Source organism: Spinacia oleracea, chromosome 3, assembly GCF_020520425.1.
Source record: "Spinacia oleracea cultivar Varoflay chromosome 3, BTI_SOV_V1, whole genome shotgun sequence".
Lineage (NCBI taxonomy): Eukaryota > Viridiplantae > Streptophyta > Magnoliopsida > Caryophyllales > Amaranthaceae > Spinacia > Spinacia oleracea.
Window position 1 is genome coordinate 93,686,483 of NC_079489.1, and position 22,872 is coordinate 93,709,354.

The window sequence follows — 22,872 nt, forward strand, 5'->3', positions numbered from 1 at the left end:
CCTTAAGGGCGATCCTAGTTGGTCAAGCTTAAGGCGGATCCGGACGCGCTGTGGACTATCTACGGAGGGACGACACTTGGAGTCCTAAAGACTTGTTCTTGTTCGGTTCGGGCGCAGCTAGGGAGGGCACGCAACAAAGTGTATGCATCTAAACTATGCTAAATGATTATGTGTAAATAATATGCTTTCCTGGCTTTATGGTTTTTCCGCATGATTTATGAATTGTCATATGTATCATAACCTAACAGTGGTATCACGAGCCTCTTATTATTTTCATAATCTAAATTGCATGAACATGGTTAAATATTACAAATTTGCAAGAATTAAAAGGGGTGATTAATTTTCGTAATTGTTAATTAATTGCAAATTGCGTTTATTTAATTATACGTACGCAGTTTTTCGGCAGTTTCTTCGTTACTCATCCAAATCGAGTGATTTTTGTGTCAATTCCGCATGTAAAAGGTATTCTAAAATTTTTACAAAAAAAAAAGATTTTTCGGCCGAACCCAGAATTCTCAAATTCGAAGCCTAACTATGACTTTTCGGAGGTTTTAGTTTTTCGAATGCAAAATTTCGTAAATTTAAGATGTTAAATTAAATATTTGCGATTCTTGTTGATAAATCTTGAATTTTTGATTGACCTACTGTATATGTTTAACAAGTTTGAATGCCTAGCCTTGTTAATTATGCAATCTAATTTGTAATTATGATTAATTTGTTGAAAATTGGAATAATTTAGAATTAATTTGATTTTCATAATTAGTTATAATTTAATTAGATACCTATGATTAAAAACCACCATAAAAATTGTAAATTTATGTTAAATTTTAAATTTTTATGACCTAGACTTGAATTCATGTTAATCGGAAATCAATTAAATAATAAATTTTCGATTTTTTCGCCCTAAAATTATGAAATTAATATGATTTATTAATTTGTCATTAATTTTGAATATAAATTTTTCATTTTTATGCGATTCGCTCATATAACTTGCACGCACAAAGCAATGGACGCTACGTGTTACCCTTAAGGGGTGTTGTATAGTGCGGGCATGCTACGACGAGCAAGGGAGCTCGTCGCCCATGCGGTACGAATGCAGCGAGCAAGGGCATGGTGCACGCGCACAAGGCAGCAGCCCTGCCTTGTGTCGTGGGCTGTGAGCAATGGGCGCATGGGCAAGGGCGAGAGCAAGGAGCGAGCAGTCGCGTGTGGGCAGCAAGCGTGCTGCACCACAGCGCGCACTGCCTCGCGCAAGCATGCGGAGCCTCGCGCGCAGCGAGCGCTAGTGTGCGTGCGACGAGCGCTGCGCCCAGCGATGGCGTGCAGCGTGCTTGTTGCGACGTGCGACGAGCGCTGCGCCCAGCGATGGCGTGCAGCGTGCTTGTTGCGACGTGCGACGAGCGCTGCGCCCAGCGATGGCGAGCCGCTTGCTTGTTGCGACGTGCGACGAGCGCTGCGCCCAGCGATGGGCTGCGGCAGCATGCTTGTTGCGTCGAGCGCTGGCGCGCGCAGCGAGCACCAGCTCGCTTGATGCCTTGCGATGGTGAGCAGCAGCGATGCGACGCAGCGCATGGGCTGCGCGCACATGGCCAGCGATGGCTGTGTGCGTGTGGTCCATGGGCGTGCGTTGCGTGGGATTGTTGCGTAGCGATTAGATCGTTTTGAAATTTTAATTTGAAATTTTCAGTTTACGTAATTTTAATTAATTTTAAAATTAATAATTTAAATTATTTTCTTGGATTTTAATTTTGAATATTGTAATTATAATAAATTTTATTTATTCTAATTATTTTACTAAAATTAAAATCATGAATTAATTTAAATACGACTGAAATTAAATTAAACTTTTTGGATTCAATTATAAATTTATATGAGCTTTAAATTTTAATTAAATTTGTATGTTTCCGGTTAGACTAGAAATACATTTTTATGTTTAAAATTAGTAAAGCATATGAATTTATTGGTTTAAGTGGGAGCCCTTTTTAGTCATAAACTCTTGATTAGGTCTACAAATCCTTAAGGTTAAAACAACTTGATTAGAATTAATAAGGACTGAATAATTTGTAGATTATTGGTGCCCTTGATTAATTGCTGCAAATGTTTATGTGATGCATAATGTGTTTTACTAACCAGCTATGTGGGCCATTCATGATAATGAATGGGTGAATGGTATATATTGTATATGTACTGTTTTGCAGGTTATGAAGTGACTTGTATGGCCCAAATAGGATAGAAAATATGGTCTGCGTACCATTAATTTGAATGTAATTGGTCTAAAGTACCAAAGTTGTTTTTCAATTCAAATATGGTCTGCGTACCATCAAATAGTTGTAATTAGTTTTTAATTATAGCTTATCCTATTTGAAGAAAATGGTGCCTCCCACGGAGATTTTCAAGACGGACTATGAAGTTAAAGCTTCAAGATGAAGTCGGGCCATACTAGATCACATTTATCTTATGCATGTTTTAAGTTATTTATTGCTTTTAAATATGTCTTAAAATGCATGAGATCAAAAGCTTGATTATGTTGCATGATTAAGGATTTTAGTTCACTTAAAATCTAACCAACATAGTAAGAGCCTTAAGTTCCAAACTTAAAAATTGAGTTAAAAGGTGTCATGCCAAAATATACACTTGCTTGGATATCCTTTACATCAATCTAGTAATAGTTTTCGCTCAGCGAGGTGTTACTTATTGGTCCTAAAGGGGCAAGGTACACAAATAATTGTGAGTACATGTTAGTTTTGGTGAAACTCAACGATATAAGTAAGGAGTCCTTTTATGTCGTGGCAAAATCGATAGGTTTACCTAATAAGTTCTTAGACGTACCTATCAACCAAGAATAGTTTCTAGACTATTAGCAAAAGGCTTATGCTTACCTAAGATGTTTTAGGATTAAGTCGACAAACTGTGCTTAGTTCTTCAATGATTTTAGGATCTTGGAATCATTTTATTCACACCTGCCGGAACACATAACTTGAATAAAATGCTTAATGAACATTGAATTATGCATGTATGCTAGAATTTTAGTTTATTAAGAGAAACTGTGAATGGTTATTTATTTGTTTATTCTTTTCAATTGTAGTTTTAAATATGGCAAACAACAATTCATTCAACATTCGATCAATTCTCAAAAAGGAGAAGTTGAACGGGAAAAACTTCCTTGACTGGCAAAGGAACTTGCAAATAGTTCTTATGCAGGAAGAAAAGGAGTATGTCCTAGAAGAGGCGATGCCCGAAGCCGCAGGCGACGGGATCACTCACGCAGCCCTCAATCGTTGGATTGATGCCAACAAGGATGTGAAATGTCTAACGCTCGCCACCATGAGTGCAGATCTGCAGAAAACGTTCATCAACTCAGATGCTTTCACAATCATCAGTGAGTTGAAGAACATGTTCCAAGATCTGGCTCGAGTCGAAAGATTCGAGACTCATAGGCAAATTCTTGAGACCAAGCTTAAGAAAGGCGAGCCCGTAAGTCCACATGTTCTCAAAATGATTGGACTCATTGAGAATATGAGTCGGATGGATCAGCAATTTTCTCAGGAAATGGCTATAGACACCATCCTCCATTCTCTTCATAGCGGGTATGATCAGTCCAAACTGAACTACAGTATGAATAGTCTGGAAAAAACGCTCACTGAGCTTCACGGTATGCTGAAGACCGCTGAAAAGACGCTCAAAAGTGATAAGCAGGATGTGCTTATGGTGCGTGAAGGCAAGTTGAAGAAATCTGGAAAGAAGAGGAATGCTAAGAAAGGTGGCAACAAGGCCAGCCCAACTAAGCAAACTGGCGCCAAAACTGTAAAGAGGAAGGTCAGTCAACCCACTTCTGAATCCGAATGCTTCTACTGCAAGAAGAAGGGGCATTGGAAGAGAGATTGCTTGAAGCTAAAGGAAGATCAGAAGAACGGAACAGTCGTTTCATCTTCAGGTATTTTCGTTATAGACTGTATACTTGCTAATTCAACTTCTTGGGTATTAGATACAGGTTGTGGCTCACACTTATGTTCCAATCCACAGGGACAAAGAAGAAGTAGAAAGTTAAGCAAGGGTGAAGTCGACCTACGAGTGGGAAATGGAGCACGGATTGCTGCATTAGCTGTAGGAACTTATTATTTGTCGTTGCCCTCCGGGCTAGTTTTGGAACTGGAAGAGTGTTTCCATGTTCCAAGTCTTACTAAAAACATCATTTCAGTTTCTTGCTTAGATGCTAAGGGATTTTCCTTTTTAATAAAAGACAATAGTTGTTCGTTTTATTTTAAAGAGATGTTTTATGGATCTGCTAGATTAGTCAATGGACTTTATTTATTAGATCACGACAAACAAGTATATAACATAAATACCAAAAAGGCCAAAAAGGATGATTCAGATCTCACCTATCTGTGGCATTGTCGATTAGGCCATATAAACTTGAAACGCTTAGAAAGACTTCAAAAGGAAGGAATTCTAGAACCATTTGACTTAGAGGATTATGGTAAATGCGAATCATGTTTACTTGGCAAAATGACAAAGCAACCTTTCTCTAAAGTTGGAGAAAGAGAAAATGAACTATTGGGTTTAATCCATACAGATGTATGTGGACCAATGAGTACAAATGCTAGAGGTGGTTTCAGCTACTTTATCACTTTCACTGATGACTTCAGTAGATATGGTTATGTCTACCTAATGAAGCATAAGTCTGAATCCTTTGACAAATTCAAGGAATTTCAGAGTGAAGTAGAGAATCAATTAGGCAAGAAGATTAAGGCACTGCGGTCTGATAGAGGCGGTGAATATCTGAGCTATGAATTTGATGACCATCTGAAAGAATGTGGAATTCTATCAGAATTGACTCCTCCTGGAACACCACAATGGAACAGTGTGTCGGAACGGAGGAACAGAACCTTGCTAGACATGGTCAGGTCAATGATGGGTCAGGCCAAACTTCCATTAGAATTTTGGGGACATGCACTAAATACAGCTGCACTCACTATAAATAGAGCTCCGTCTAAAGCTGTCGAAAAGACTCCATATGAATTATGGTTTGGAAAGCCTCCAAATGTATCTTTTCTTAAGATTTGGGGATGTGAAGTATACGTCAAACGATTAATTTCAGACAAACTTCATCCAAAATCTGACAAATGTATCCTTGTGGGCTATCCAAAGGAAACAAAGGGGTATTACTTCTACAATACATCTGAGAACAAGGTGTTTGTTGCTCGAGATGGTGTCTTTTTGGAGAAAGATCACATTTCCAAAATGACAAGTGGGAGAAAAGTAGACCTCGAAGAAATTCGAGTTGAACAACAAACTCTAGAGAATGCTCAAGATGACATTCAGGATGAAACTCAGAGATCTTTAGAAGAATCTGGTGAGAATCATGGTCAATCTAGAAATGTTACCCCGCGTAGATCGCAAAGATATAGATCTCAACCGGAAAGGTACTTAGGTATTTTGACGAACGAGAGCTATGACGTTCTATTACTTGAAAGTGATGAACCTGCGACTTACAAATAAGCTATGACGAGCCCTAGCTTCAAGCAATGGCAAGAAGCCATGCAATCTGAATTAGACTCCATGTCTGAAAACCAAGTATGGGATTTGGTCGATTTGCCAGATGGCTACCAAGCCATTGGAAGCAAATGGGTTTTCAAACTGAAAAAGGACAAGGATGGGAAACTTGAAGTTTTCAAAGCTAGATTGGTTGCAAAAGGTTATAGGCAAGTCCACGGTGTGGATTACGATGAAACCTTTTCACCAGTTGCAATGCTAAAGTCTATTCGGATAATGTTAGCAATCGCTGCATATTACGATTACGAAATATGGCAGATGGATGTCAAAATTGCTTTCTTAAACGGCGTTTTAACAGAAACTGTGTTTATGACACAGCCTGAAGGTTTTGAGGATCCAAAGAATGCTAAAAAGGTATGCAAGCTAAAGAAGTCAATCTACGGATTGAAGCAGGCATCCAGAAGCTGGAATATACGTTTTGATGAAGCAGTCAGTGACTTTGGTTTCATCAAGAACGCAGACGAATCTTGTGTATACAAGAAGGTCAGTGGGAGCAAAATTGCTTTCCTAGTGTTATATGTCGACGACATATTACTTATTGGAAATGACATTCCTATGTTGAACTCTGTCAAGATTTGGCTTGGGAAATGTTTTTCGATGAAAGATCTAGGAGAAGCACAGTACATATTGGGCATCAAGATTTACAGAGATAGATCTAAAAGGCTGATTGGACTTAGTCAAAGCACTTATATCAATAAGGTGCTTGATAGGTTCAAGATGGCAGACTCCAAGCGAGGCTACCTACCCATGTCTCATGGAATAACTCTAAGCAAGACTCAGTGCCCAAAAACACTTGATGAGCGTAGACGAATGAATGAGATTCCATATGCATCATTGATTGGTTCAATAATGTATGCTATGATATGTACACGCCCGGATGTTGCGTACGCACTCAGTGCTACGAGCAGATACCAGTCAGACCCAGGAGAGGCGCATTGGACTGCTGCCAAGAATATTCTGAAGTACCTGAAAAGGCACAAAGATGACTTCCTGGTCTATGGTGGAGATGATGAATTAATTGTTAAAGGCTATACAGACGCAAGTTTCCAAACCGACAAAGATGATTTCAGATCACAGTCTGGGTTTGTCTTCTGCTTCAACGGAAGGTGCAGTAAGCTGGAAAAGTGCTAAGCAAAGCACCATTGCGGATTCTACAACTGAAGCGGAGTACATTGCTGCACATGAAGCAGCAAAGGAAGCTATATGGCTAAGGAAGTTCATAGGTGAACTTGGTGTAGTCCCCTCCATTAAAGGACCAATAGCCCTGTATTGTGATAATAACGGAGCTATTGCACAGGCAAAGGAGCCTAGACACCACCAGAGAGTCAAGCATGTACTTCGTAGATTTCACCTTCTACGAGAGTTCGTTGAAAGAAAAGAAGTCGAGATAAACAAGATTGGAACTGATGACAACATATCAGATCCATTGACTAAACCTCTGCCGCAGGCGAAGCATAACTCGCACACTGCAGCTATGGGAATCAAGCATATTGGAGAATGGCTTTGATATCCCTGTTTAATGTTTTAAAGTTTTAGAGTTTTAGAGTTTAAATCTTTGTAAAACATTATTGGTTAATCATTCACAACAAATGAAAAGAATTCATTTTTCCATTTAATTTGTGGTTTATTAAATGATGAGTCCCTTCAATTTGACGATATATTCAAGATAGACTGTCAGGACCAGTCCTGTGACTAAGAAATGTCTATCAAGTGAACTTGAATGTCAAAGGTTGAAAATGGTCCATAGTCGGAGTTTTCTATAAAATTGGACGCATAGAAAACGTTAGACGATTAGAATGCAAGATGACTAATAGTTCTGTTTCTTGAACTATGTGGACATGGCAATGTCATAATCATTTGCATAGATACTTACTTTGGGAAGACTAGTATCGGACAAGACCTATGAAACTTTACTGTAAGAGATGAAAATCTGTCATAAGTAAATTTCATTAAAATTATTAGACACTAAATCCTCAATACCTGAGTGATTTGAGATTACTTGTTTGAGAACTGGTTGCTTTGACGTTGACCAACAGTCGCACCGTAAAAGGAGGCTATAAAGGCAACGCTCAGGTAATCACCTATCAAACGAAGTCTAATCTCAAGATCGCAAGATTGGGATTGTCCTCCCATAAATCGGGATGAGATGCTTAAAATTTGTACCAGGCCACTCGGAGAGCTAGAAACTGTGAAATGCATGGCCGTGCTCGGATGAATCATAGGCTATGATTATCTGTTTATTTGATCAGTTGAACTCTGAAACCGAGGAACACCTCTGGACATAATAAGGATGACAACTCTTACCTTATGTTCAAGAGCAAGCATCGAGCGACAAAGGAATTAGGAAATGCACACTTGTCCCTAAGGACAAGTGGGAGACTGAAGGAAATAATGCCCTTGGTCCAAGTATGCATTCTATGTTAAGTCTAATAAGTGCGGTTCAGTATTAATTAACAAGTTAATAATTCAGTGAGATCAAGTGAGCTGAATGCCTAGCTAGAGGCCGCTTCAGTTCAAGTGGAATTAATGATATTAATCCACAGCTTACTCTTGACTGAACCCGTAGGGTCACACAAATAGTACGTAAACGGATCAAGTATTTAATGGCATTAAATACTCCATCTATGGATATTCGGAATCTTGGTTTCAGTGGGAGCTGAGATCGTCACAGGCAAGAAATGAATGCTCTGGAAACGATGATATTGCCGGAAACGGAAATATGGATCGTATCGGAAATATAAATATTATCCAAGTCGTAGATGTTGCCGGACACGGAAACATGGTACGTATCGGAAAATATTATCGGAAATGGAAATATTGCCGGAATCAGAAATATTGCCGGAAACGGAAATATTCTCAGAATCGGAAATATTATCGGAATCGGAAAATAATTCCGGAAACGGAAATATTAAATATTTGTTCGAAACGGAAATTAATTCCGGAATCGGAAATATTAAATATTGTTCATATCGGAAATGAATTCCGGAATCGGGAAATTAATCGGAAGCGTATCGTACGAATTAGCATCGGACAAGGCCTGCCAGACGAAGGCCCAGCACGAAGCCGGGCCATCGCCCAGCAAGCCAGCGCGCCACAACGCACCAGCCAAGGCTGCGCCAGGCCCACCGCAAGGCAGGCCCAGCGCGCGCCAACGCTGCGGCAGCGTGTGGGCCTCGTGGCAATGGGCTGCGAGCTCGCGGGCTGCGCGCGCGCGCATGGCGCCCCTCGTGGGCTGCTGTGCCTGCGTGTGTGTGTTTGTGTGCTATACGAATCCTAAAGCTATCAGGTTTCGACATATGATTAAATTCCTAAACCTAAAAGGATGAATTAATTAAATAAGAATTCTATTAGGATTCTAGTTTAATTAATTCGTATCCTAATAGGATTACAATTCCCTTTCCATACCTCTATAAATAAAGGTCTAGGGTCATTATTTTGAATAGAGTATTCAAGTATTCAAAGTGATTTTTGAGAGCAAAAATTCAGTCATACAATTGCCTACATTAGCCGAAAATTCTATGTACCTTAAGGGCGATCCTAGTTGGTCAAGCTTAAGGCGGATCCGGACGTGCTGTGGACTATCTACGGAGGGACGACACTTGGAGTCCTAAAGACTTGTTCTTGTTCGGTTCGGGCGCAGCTAGGGAGGGCACGCAACAAAGTGTATGCATCTAAACTATGCTAAATGATTATGTGTAAATAATATGCTTTCCTGGCTTTATGGTTTTTCCGCATGATTTATGAATTGTCATATGTATCATAACCTAACAGTTAGACGATTAGAATGCAAGATGACTAGTAGTTCTGTTTCTTGAACTATGTGGACATGGCAATGTCATAATCATTTGCATAGATACGTACTTTGGGAAGACTAGTATCGGACAAGACCTATGAAACTTTACTGTAAGAGATGAAAATCTGTCATAAGTAAATTTCATTAAAATTATTAGACACTAAATCCTCAATACCTGAGTGATTTGAGATTACTTGTTTGAGAACTGGTTGCTTTGACGTTGACCAACCGTCGCACCGTAAAAGGAGGCTATAAAGGCAACGCTCAGGTAATTACCTATCAAACGAAGTCTAATCTCAAGATCGCAAGATTGGGATTGTCCTCCCATAAATCGGGATGAGATGCTTAAAAGTTGTACAAGGCCACTCGGAGAGCTAGAAACTGTGAAATGCATGGCCGTGCTCGGATGAATCATAGGCTATGATTATCTGTTTATTTGATCAGTTGAACTCTGAAACCGAGGAACACCTCTGGGCATAATAAGGATGACAGCTCTTACCTTATGTTCAAGAGCAAGCATCGAGCGACAAAGGAATTAGGAAATGCACACTTGTCCCTAAGGACAAGTGGGAGACTGAAGGAAATAATGCCCTTGGTCCAAGTATGCATTCTATGTTAAGTCTAATAAGTGCGGTTCAGTATTAATTAACAAGTTAATAATTCAGTGAGATCAAGTGAGCTGAATGCCTAGCTAGAGGCCGCTTCAGTTCAAGTGGAATTAATGATATTAATCCACAGCTTACTCTTGACTGAACCCGTAGGGTCACACAAATAGTACGTAAACGGATCAAGTATTTAATGGCATTAAATACTCTATCTATGGATATTCGGAATCGACGGATCTTGGTTTCAGTGGGAGCTGAGATCGTCACAAGCAAGAAATGAATACTCCGGAAACGATGATATTGCCGGAAACGGAAATATGGATCGTATCGGAAATATAAATATTATCCATGTCGTAGATGTTGCCGGAAACGGAAACATGGTACGTATCGGAAAATATTATCGGAAATGGAAATATTGCCGGAATCGGAAATATTGCCGGAAACGGAAATATTGTCAGAATCGGAAATATTATCGGATTCGGAAAATAATTCCGGAAACGGAAATATTAAATATTTGTTCGAAACGGAAATTGATTCCGGAATCGGAAATATTAAATATTGTTCGTATCGGGAATGAATTCCAGAACCGGGAATTTAATCGGAAGCGTATCGTACGAATAAGCATCGGACGAGGCCTGCCGGACGAGGGCCCAGCACGAAGCCAGGCCATCGCCCGGCAAGCCAAGCGCGCCACACGAACAGCCAAGGCGACGCCAGGCCCAGCGCAAGGCCAGGCCCAGCAGGCCATGGCAGCGCGCGCAGTACGCGCATCGATGGGCTGCGAGCTGTGCTGCTGCTCGCGTGGGCTTGCGGCTCGCGTGGGCCGAGCGGCCGTGTGGGCTGTGCGCGGGCATGGCCTGCACGCTCGTGGGTCTTGCTCGTGTAGAGTTTGTGTTCACATACGAAACCTAAAATTGTGTAGGATTTGTTTGATGATTAAATTCCTAATCCTAAAAGGATAAAATTAATTAATTAGAGTCCTACTAGGATTCTAGTTTAACTAATTAGTATCCTAATAAGATTCCAGTTCCTTTTCCATACCTCTATAAATAAGGGCCTAGGGTCATTATTTGTAGAAACGATTGAAGTATTCAAAGGGTAAGTTTTTGAAATAAAATTAACCATACACTTGCAAACACTAGCCGAAATTCCTAGTAACCTTAAGGGCGATTCTAGTTGGTCTAACTTGAGGCGGATTCGGATGTACTGTGGACTATCTACGGAGGGACGACATTTGGAGTCCTAAAGACTTGTTCTTGTTCGGTTCGGGCGCAGCTAGGGAAGGCACGCTACAACATGTATGCATCAATTCTATGCTAAATGATTATGTGAATATAATATGCTTTCCTGGCTTTATGGTTTTTCCGCATGATTTATGAATTGTCATATGTATCATAACCTAACAGTCATGTAGTTTATGATAGGCTTCTATGGGTAGTTATTTGCGCCTGGCTTGCTACCGCTTCTATCGCAGATCCAACACATGCCCCGGTCGAGGTAATGTCTTCAACAGACGAATTTCGCCCAAGAGGCCAATCACGATGTAAGCCAAGGGGGCATGCACCAATGAGAGGGACCTAATGGGCGAGCGATTGGGTTTGGGACGGGTGTACTACTAGCGAAAGTGCCGAGTGGACAACATTCGAAGCGTATATACCCCCCGGTTGGCGATGGGTATCCTTAGTCCAAACTCCCTAAGGGAGCCAAAGTGAGGGAGTTCCTACGCCTCTTTAGATACTTCCAATGACAAAGTGAGGGAGTATTCTATACTATCCGTTGACAAATCCCAATGACACGTGAGGGATATGTCGACACTTCAGGTGATGACCCTTAAGTCAAATGTTATCACTCGGGGGCTCGTGAGACCCTCGCAAAAACAGGTCACCATGGCTTGTGCGACGCACTCCGTCTAATACTTTGACCATCGTCTTACTCCAAGACACAGTCAAAGTGGGGGCTAACTGTAGACACCTACTTTTGTCCCCATTCCCGAAAGGGAAGGTTCGATGATGAAAGCATAAATCTCCACTTGACAACGCATCTCCTATAAAATAACGAATCTCGATCACCCCTTTTCATTTCACCCGAAACCTGCTATTTATGGAAACCTGCTAAAAATAGTAACTGCCATAATGGGTAGTTGTTAAAAGTGGCAAGTCATTAAAGATAGAAACCTGTCAGAATTAGGTGTTGCACTCCAACATAAATCCTAAATGAGATAGAGATTACGAGAGAATCCTATTCCTAATATGATTCGAAAATAAGAGTCGCGTATTAATTAAAATCCTAACGAGCCTAGAGTTCGTAACGGGCCCAGACGCATTCCGTCACAAGGTTAATACGCACTAAAAGACTCGATTAAGTCTCAAACACTCCGAATTTTAGGAATCCGAATCTGACTAAAAAAAACAGCCCAGATCCTATTTTCAACGCCTGGCTCTGGGCGCCGAAATCTTCGGCGCCCAGCCCTGGGCGCTGAAAATACCTGGGACGTGTTCTTTCCTAATTCCTCGTGGATTAGAGTTCTACAATTCTATCTTTTCACGAACTCTTTTCTATAAATATAGCCCAAGTTCGACGTGAAAAAAGAACGACACACAATTATTATTCTGAGTATTGACTCTAAACCCCTAAGCCTAAGCCTCACACTGCAAAACTGATCACGCGTTCTGTCTCAATTGATCCATAAATCGAACATAACGTATCCTGTCCATAACTTGAGATTCGTTAAATAAAAGGAGAAATAGCAAAGTCAAAGTGGTTAGTTTTCTGAGAACCGTGACGCACCTCTCAAGGGTGCGTCGTAATGTGTCCCTTTTCTATGATTTAATTGCTTTCCTCGCCCTTTTTATGAACTGTTAAACTAACTAAATCTGATTGTTTTATCACGCCTAATAAATATGATATTTTTGGGAAATTGGATTATCATGCTAGGTCCCTTAATACAATCTAAATCAGATAATCGCGCTCGATCTAGTACTATATGTTGCATATTGTTAAAATTAACTCAGAATAGTTTAATAGTTAACGCATGTCCCTTCAATTATTTATGCTGAGCTAGTAAGGATATCCTGCCTCTGGAGTTATCGATGAGCGAGTACTCCTCTCGGTAGTTACAGTCCCTCGAACCCTTAATCTCTACCTTGCGGGTGTATGTTGAGAGATCCCCACACTAGGGATCATAAGAGAACCTACGGCCGTCGTGGTCAAACATAATTGCACTCCCTTTATGTCACGATAACCGGGTTTTGTCAGTTTTTCTCATTGTCGTTAAAAACTGAATGGCGACTCCTATATTACTAGTCAATTGGGTGTAAACTCACAGGAAATCCAATTACACTTGATTTGACAAAAAGAAACGTCACACCCACGAGGGACAAGGTCACGCATTAGCCTCGTGTTTTTTTCGACCCCGTCACAGACATGTGACTATATCAATTATTTTGAAACAAATGAAGTATGTTTATTTATATACAAGGACCAACATATTATCTAACCCAATTTACACTTTCCTTAAATCAATATATACTTTTAATTGAATTAGACATACTTCGTATTCCTATTTCTGCTCCTGAATGATTTTTACGTTAACTATTTGCACCATAAGTAAATGTTATATATTATGTTAAATGTTCTATATCTTATCTACCCAAAAAAAAGAATCTATGTCTGCTATTTTTTCCAAAAACTAAAAGTCTCACTACTTTATATGTTACTCCATTTAATAAAAAAAAAAAATAGAATAATTATTACAGAACAATAAACATACTCCATTTATTATGGCATGTGACTGTATAATTATTTTGAAACAAATGAAGTATGTTTATTTATTTACAAGGACCAACAGATTTATATAACTCAAAATACATTTTTGCTTCAATAAGTATATACTTTTATTTGAATTAGACATACTTTATATTCCAACCTCCGTTCCCGAATGATCTTTACGTTAACTATTTGAACTATAATTAAAGAACTTTGGTGAGTATGTGATGATATATGCATGTAACAAATAGGAAAATGAGTGATTATAAGGCTCTGTTTTATTCGATTTATTTTAACTTATTTTAGATAATATAAGTACAATTAAGATAAACCCAATTAAGATAAGTTCATAAAAATAAGTTTTTTTCAGTTCGTATAAGTTCAGTGAGTTCAGATAAGTTCATATGTGTTCATATAAGTTCAGATAATATAAGTTCAGACAAAATAAGTTGAATAGAATGGAGCCTAAATAAATCAATAATACAAGTGGGTGAAAACTAATATTAAAGTATTGTGAGTGAATAATTTGTGGTTGACGTACTCCTATAATAAAATATTGTATGGATTTTAAGGTTCCAAACTCACCTGCGACACATATTTACTCATTCTAAATATTAATTTAATTTGTAGTTTAAGATAATAGCTATTATAGTAAAACAAAAGTACTACTAACTTACATATGATAATGTTTGGTTTATTTACTCGATTACTTTAATCAGACAACCAAATTGCCAACTACTCCAGAAAAGAGTTTAAAAATTCAAAATTCTCTTACCAAAAAAATGATGTCGCGTCTAGGCAGTGGCGGATCAAAAATAATATAGTAGTGGGTAGAAGAAAAAAAAACTTTATTTTAGTGGGTGCAAATTGCCAGAATTGATTTTATTATTGAAAAACTACCATTTTTCTGATTTTTTTTAAATTTTATCAAACATCTACATTCAAATGGGGTCAAATTAATGACCCCGCATCTTAAACACTAGCCTCCTCCCCTAGGGATAAAGCTAGGTTTGAGGAGGGTGTGGATACATGAACGGTAATGAAACGGGGATAAATTTATTTTTCGCCCGCTAGGCGGGGATTAGGACATGAATGAGTAACGTACCTATGCTGGTGGCGGGCAGAGGATGCGAGAATTTAGGGACCAACCCCACCTCGATTTGAAGTTATCTCTAGATGCTTAAAGTATATATGGTGGGGGTTAGAGTAAAATGATCTAGGTAATGATTTAGATGATGGGGGGAGTATTAAGTGGGTAAAATACTATTGAAGTAAAGAGCAGATGAGAATAACTTTATGCTTGAAACAAGTGATGAAAGGGGAAGAAAGTAAATTTATTTACGTACCCAAAAAAAAAAATTCAAATTTTTAAATAAAGGACAAATTGTTATTTAGCACCTAAAAAAATTGAAAATTTGTTTTTACCACCTAAAAAAAATATTAATTATCACTTAAAGTTGGAAAAATAGATGAAACTGTTATGTGGAGGGCCACAATAACGGTAATATATCTAATATTTTATTTTATTTTTCCTCAATTTCATGTATTTAACTCTCTTCTCTTCCCCTAATTCATTCTTTTTATGAATTCACATGATTTTTTCTCTCATTAATTCACAAAATTAACAAAATTCTATGGAAATGAAGAGAGGAGGGTGAAGGAGTTAAAGAAAATCATAGGGGGGTGTATAAAATTGGAGGAAAATTGAATTAGTAAGCCCCTCATAACGATTTCATCTTTTTTTCCGTTTTCGGGTGGTAAAAAGTAACTTTAATTCTTTTTAGGTGATAAAACACAATTTTTATTTTTTTAGGTGGTAAAAAACAAATTTTCAACTTTTTTAGTGGTAAAAAACAATTTTTGCTTAAATAAATAACAAACGGTATGGGGAGTAACATATCTATCCATTATTAATTTTAATAAGAAAATTACCTATAAGTTGTATGTTAATGATAACTGTCTATATATAGCTGCAGTTTAGATATGCAAATTTAATATTCATATCATAAACCGTGCATCGCACGGGTATTATACTAATTCTACTACTTTACCAATTTCTAACTAGCAAATGAAATTATTGTTTGTTTGTTGTAAACTGGTCAGCAGCAAATAATGTTTCCCTTAAAAATCTAAAATGCTTCTGATTCAGATCCGATTTTTAATCCCCTCCATCAATTAGGGACACTAATATGAGGTATTAAAACAAGTCCAATAAGATTTCATTTAAAAATTAAACTAATTAGTAATATGAGCCACTTTTGATCTTGTATTTAAGATAATTTGTATGTTACATTTCATCGCGACACACCCTTTTTGAACTTGAAACATATGGTCAAATGACTTGTACTTGGGAAAACAACAACTCAGTTGGGTTACTTGCTTCAAACAAATTTTCAAAGCTCTCATCTTGCATTTTTCAGGTCATTGATAATGGACCAGGAATGTTTGCCCTTTCACGGATTGGGCCCCCCAACCATGGTGAGACTCACGTCGATCGACCTCCAAGGCCCCAAGTATAGTTGAGACTTGAGAGTCTCGAGGCTTATGCGAATATCATTGCGGTATTAACAAAATTGGGGCAATCTTGATATTATACTTTGCGGTAAGAGTAATTTCTTGGCCAAATATCATCTCCCTATTCAATTCAAGTTTAACCTCCATTAAAAATAATTCAATGGTTCACTCAATTGACAAAAAAAACTGATGGAAACCTCAGGGCTCAGGCTGTCATTTAAGGCCTCACGTTGCCACTGTCGTTTGTAAATTGTAAACAACAAAACTAGTAAGTTTTATATATAAACATTTTCGTAGTCGTGGCATGCACTAGAAAATAGAAATAACTATACATAGAATAAGTAGTAAAATTATAAATAAATAAAAAATCATTTCTTCTTCTTTCTATCTTTGGTACCATTATTACAAAATAATGAACCAAAACTAAACAAATCTACACTAACTCTACAAATGTATGGAGATGGAAGATTTAACAATGGATTAATCTTCAAACTATTATTATTATTATTACTATGATTATAATTATTACCATAACCATTATAACTTGTACTATTATCCTTTACCTTTCCTTTTTGAGCCAATTTACCATTGCCATCAAATTGTTGTTGTTGTTGTTGTTGTTGTCTCAAAGATTGTTGTTTCTTCAGCTTGTTTGGTGCAGAACCAGTTGAATTACTCCTTCTAAACAAACTCGAATCTGATTTGGAGAAATAATAATCACTAGTTGAATGGCTTCTTCTCAAGATCTTTGAAGACGACCGAATTAGCCCTTTCTTATTATTATTGTTAGTAACATTCTCAGAATTCAAGCTGTTATTTCTGGTAAATCTTGAAAACAACTTTGACTGAAATTTAAGATTAGGCTTTTCTTCCTCGACTATTTTCTCCAAAAACTTACCTGTTGAACCACTCCTAGTTAGTATTTTCCAAGAACCAATTAACCCTTTTCTTTGATTTCTATCACAGTTTAGACTATTACTCCTCCTAAACTTCCAAAACGGTTTCACCGTAGCGGCCGGTTCCTCTTCTTCTTCTTCTTCTTCTTCAATACTGTCTTCTAAGAACTCTTTCAGGCTCTTCTTCTTCAATGTTGTAGGTTGGTGATACAAACAAGGCGTTGTTACTAACTTATCTTGAAAAACAACTTGAGATTCCCATTCTTTTATTATCTCATCTTCCTTCTTTAAGGAAGTGGGTATGATTTTGCCATCGGAGAAGAGCTCATCTGCTGATGAAGATTGGAATGTGACATTGGTATCTACATTGAAAGCGAAATCGAACGTCGAATCAAGAAGCGAGAGATCCAATTTACAGGGGTAGTCGTCGTTGATTAATATTGGATTAGTAGTAGTAGTACTACTACTTGATTCATTTTCGTCCAGATCTCGAGAAAAAGAGAGTCTGGGACTAATCATGCCTACTGCAAAGTTATCGGAATACACATCTACTGCCATTGTTGTAAACTAACAAAAGAGGGAAAAGAGAGAGAGAGAGAGAGAGGAAATGATAATTGAACAAGGAGAAGATCGAACAATAATGAAGTTGGGTAAATGCTATGATTGGATTTTGAAGCATTGGAGGGAATATTAAGGTTGCGACTTGCCACAGTGAAAACACTCACTTTCAAGAAAAGACATGAGGAATAATTATTTATTGCTCAACCGCACAATTTCTTTCATTTTTTTTAAACGAAACAATAGGAAGACACCGTAAAAAATCAATTAAAAAAATACATATATATCACAATTCGTATTTAGGAGTGTATAATAAAAACGGTCAAGACTCAGGGGTCAGGTGGAGTTAAAATGAACTTAAATGCTAAAAAGTTATTTCGATATATTATCTATATTTTAATGGTAATTATGTAGAAAGGTAATTATGTAACCCTTTAAAATGTTATTATCCGTATCACTCTTTTTCATAATATCAAAAATTAATTAAAACATGTTAAAAATTGGGTGAAAGTTACATCAATGTACAATAAATTTAATATAAACTTATGGGTAAGACCTTTTGAAAAAAGGTAAATAGGATAATTTTTCCGGTGCAAGTATAATAGTTGCGAAAAAATTATCAAATTTGATTAGATAATATTACATACGATAAACATATTTTGTAATGATCTATGATCTAGTTTTATTGTTAGGTAGTTACCACTAAGATATATTAAGTATGGAAAATATATCGTGATGATCATACTACGTAGTGTTAGTAAGGCGAACGAGTTGAGCAATATTGAGGGTCATTCATAATCATGAGAAGGTAGGATAATCCTTATGTATGTTACTAAGTTTAGGTGTTTTCAATTTTCGCCGTTTTGACATAAATAGGAGTGAGGGACACTTTATTTTGGCCTTACAACTACAATCCTTACTTCTTTTTTTCCATAAATCAATAGAGTGAAACACTTAGATACATACATGCATTAGACATGAGTTTACTCGTCTATGTAACGTACATATTGTGTAATTATTTATGGAACCAAACAAGTAAGTTTGTTTTATGAGGAGTTAAAGGTTAAAAATACAAGATGTCATGATTTATGGCATGGATTAAAGTGAGTAGGAATAGGGATTGGTTGGTTGCACCGAAAGGCTAGAAAAGAGAGGGAATTTGGTAATAAGGAAGAAGTCTTTTTTTGTAACTTTGTGCTTTAAAAAAGAAGAGATAAGGGAATGCGAGGAATTTACGGTTTCGTGTCTTGAACACTACACACAATAAATTCTATTTATGGCCGTCAAAAAAACCGATGATTGAGGCCACTTTTCAGGGTAAACTAGTTTGTGGCTCGGGCATTGCTCCGGGTTTTACTTTTAGTGGGATTTACTTATTTTCAATATGTGCGTATGTGGTGCTATTATCTGATTTCCATGCAAGCTAGATCAGTGGCCGATCTGTTAGGTTATGATACATATGAATAAACATAAATCATGCGGAAAAACCATAATTCTAGGAAACATATTATTTACACATAATCATATAGCATAATTTAGATGCGTACACTTTGTAGCGCGCCCTCCCTAGCTGCGCCCGAACCGAACAAGAACAAGTCTTTAGGACTCCAAGTGTCGTCCCTCCGTAGATAGTCCACAGCACGTCCTGATCCGCCTTAAGACTGACCAACTAGAATCGCCCTTAAGGTTCTTAGATTTTCGGCTATTTGGGTGCAAGTGTTTGGCTGATTTTTGCTTAAAATCTTACCTTGAATACTTCAATAATCGTCTGTTAAATATGTGACCCTAGGCCTATATTTATAGAGTTTATGAAAAGGAATTATAATCCTATTAGGATATGGATTTATTAATTAGAATCCTATTTGAACTCTAAATAATAAATTTTAATCTATTAGGATTAGGATTTTAATCATTGCACGAATTCCGATAGGATTAGGATTCGTTACGAACACGAATGTCACACGACCACGAGGGACGCACGGACCCGCGCAGGCCTTGCTGCTCACACAAGTGGGCGCTGCCTCGCAGCCCACGAGCATACGCTCCAGCGCGCGCGCCTACGGCCTTGTTGGGCCTGGCCTTGCGCTGGGCCTGGCGAGGCTGTGGCCTTCGTGTTGGGCGCTTGGCTTGCTGGGCGCATGCCTTCGACTGGCAAGCCTCGTCCGATGCTAATTCGCACGATGCCCTTGTGAGGGGGTCGAAAAAGCACGAGGCTAATGCGTGACCTTGTCCCTCGTGGGTGTGGCGTTTCTTTTTGTCAAATCAAGTGTAATTGGATTTCCTGTGAGTTTACACCCAATTGACTAGTAACATAGGAGTCGCCATTCAGTTTTTAATGACAATGAGAAAAACTGACAAAATCCGGTTATCGTGACATAAAGGGAGTGCAATTATGTTTGACCACGACGGCCGTAGGTTCCCTTGTGATCCCTGGTGTGGGAATCTCTCAACATACACCCGCAAGGTAGAGATTGAGGGTTCGGGGGACTGTAACTACCGAGAGGAGTACTCGCTATTCGATAACTCCAGAGGCAGGATATCCTTACTAGCTCAGCATAAATAATTGAAGGGACATGAGTTAACTATTAAACTAATCTGAGTTGATTTTAACAACATGCAACATATAGTACTAGATCGAACGCGATTATCTGATTTAGGTTGTTTTAAGGGACCTAGCATGATAATCCAATTTCCCAACATATTATCTTTATTAGGCGTGATAGAACAATCAGTTTTAATTAGTTTAACAGTTCATAAAAGGCGAGGAAAGCAATTAAATCATACCCTTGAGAGGTGCGTCACGGTTCTCAGAAAACTAACCACTTTGACTTTGCTATTTCTCCTTTTATTTAACGAATCTCAAGTTATGGGACAGGATACGTTCTGTTCCATTTATGGATCGATTGCGACAGAACGCGTGATCAGTTTGGCAGCGTGAGGCTTAGGCTTAGGGGTTTAGAGTCAATACTCAGAATAATAATTGTGTGTTGCGTTTCACGTCGAACTTAGGGCCCTATTTATAGAAAAGAGTTCGTGGAAAGATAGAATTGTAGAACTCTAATCCACGAAGACTTAGGAAAAAATACGTCCCAGGTATTTTCAGCACCCAGGGCTGGGCGTTAAAGATTTCGGCGCCCAGCACTGGGCCTTGGAAATACGATCCAGGCAATTTCAGCGCCCAGGACCGGGCGTTGAAATTGATGTTTGGGCCGTTTCTTTGTCAGATTCGGACTCTTAGAATCCGGAGTGTATGAGACTTAATCGATTCTTTTAGTGCGTATTAATTTTATGATGGAATGCATCTGGGCCCGTTACGAACTCTAGGCTCGTTAGGATTTCAATCAATACGTGACTCTTATTTTCGAATCGTATTAGGAATACGAGTCTCTCGCAATTTCTATCTCATTTAGGATTTATGTTGGAGGGCAACACCTAATTCTGACAGGTTTCTATCTTTTATGACTTGCCACTTTTAACAACTACCCATTACGGCAGTTACTATTTTTAGCATGTTTCCATAAATAGCAGGTTTCTATAAATAGCAGGTTTCGGGTGAAATGAAAAGGGGAATTGAGATTCGTTATTTTATAGGAGATGCGTTGTCAAGTGGAGATTTACGTTCTCATCATCGAACCTTCCCTTTCGGGAATGGGGACAAAAGTAGGTGTCTACAGTTAGCCCCCACTTTGATTGAGTCTTGGAGTAAGACGATGGTCAAAGTATTAGACGGAGTGCGCCACACAAGTCATGGTGACCTGCTTTTGCGAGGGTCTCACGAGCCCCCGAGTGATAACATTTGACTTAAGGGTCATCACTTGAAGTGTCGACATATCCCTCACGTGTCATTGGGATTTGTCAACGAATAGTATAGAAACTCCCTCACTTTGTCATTGGAAGTATCTAAAGAAGCCTAGAAACCCCCCTCACTTTGTCATTGGGAGCAGCTACAGATGTTTTCGAAATCAAAGCTATAAAGTGTAATTGGGCCTGGCCAAGCCCAACCACGAGGTAAAAATGTTTTAAAAGATTCTCATTTTCAGGGCTAGCTAAACGAGAAAACCCCCTTGTTTTTATGGGACGTAAAACGAAGGAAAATCCAGCACATCGTTCTTTTGTAGAAAAACGAAAAAACCAATCCTTTGATTTTTTGGAAAAGGGAAAACCAGAAAAAGTTATCGCTGCAGCGACTAAGGACCTGCGCGGTTAGTGTCGCAGACCCCGCCCGTTGAAGGTGGGTGAGCCTGTCCGTTGAGGGTGGACGCCCCGTCCGATAAAAGTGGACGAATCTGTTTTGATGTTTTGAAAATAAGGACCTACGCGGTTTGTGACGTAGACTCCGCCCGTTGAAGGTGGGCGAGCCTGTCCGTTGAGGGTGGACGCCCCGTCCGATAGAAGTGGACGAATCTGTTTTGATGTTTTGAAAATAAGGACCTACGCGGTTTGTGACGTAGACCCCGCCGGCTGAAGATGGCGAACCTGTCCGCTAAGGGTGGACACCCCGTCCGATAGAAGTGGACGAATCTATTTTGAAATTTGTTTGTGCTTTTTTGAAAATAAGGACCTACGCGGTTTGTGACGTAGACCCCGCCGGCTGAAGATGGCGAGCCTATTTTAAATTTGAAGACTTTATTTTTCGAAAACTGAGGACCTGCGCGGCTAGTAACGCAGACCCCGCCCGTTGAAGGTGGGCGAGCCCATTTTGAATTTCTTACTTTCTTTTCATTTTGCCTATGTAGAAGGGCTTTTGTGTTTGCAACCTGTTGGTGGGTCGCAATATTTCCTGATTAAGTGTGTCCTATAAGTGGGCCCACACTGTGTATATTTCTGTTAACGATATTTTTTTAAAATACCGTTTTTTTTAGATTATCCAAACACGGGACTGTGTATAGCGTAGTCCGGGAACATGATTTTAACCTTGCACACTCTTTGTTGGAGTATATATTTTTTCGCGAGCCCCCAAGCAATTGGGCTCGTCGGTCATTTTTTGCCAAGAGAGGTACGTAGCTTATAACGTCTTTTAATCATGTCTGGGGTCATGCTCGTATGTGCGAGTGACCTTTATAGTGGTGTGCTATTTTGGAGAAGTCGTGGAGTGCGACTTCAGTTAAGAAATCGGCAATTTTCAAGCCGAATGAATATGGCAGGGCCCTATAGAAGTCAGAGCTGTTTTTTTGGGTCTGGGATCATT

At 38.8% G+C, this 22,872-nt stretch overlaps 1 protein-coding gene across 1 annotated transcript; it reads right to left on the reverse strand.

The window, feature by feature from the left end:
- Positions 1–16,580: 16,580 nt before the first annotated feature.
- LOC110804012 (uncharacterized) lies at positions 16,581–17,849 on the reverse strand. The gene has a single exon (XM_022009559.2). It carries the CDS (start codon positions 17,682–17,684, stop codon positions 16,599–16,601), a length of 1,086 nt encoding a protein of 361 aa, XP_021865251.2. The 5' UTR covers positions 17,685–17,849; the 3' UTR covers positions 16,581–16,598.
- Between the last annotated feature and the right edge of the window lie 5,023 nt (positions 17,850–22,872).

Excerpts from the sequence above, each read along its gene's own strand:
- LOC110804012 (XM_022009559.2), bottom strand. The coding sequence starts at position 17,684 with ATGGCAGTAGATGTGTATTCCGATAACTTTGCAGTAGGCATGATTAGT.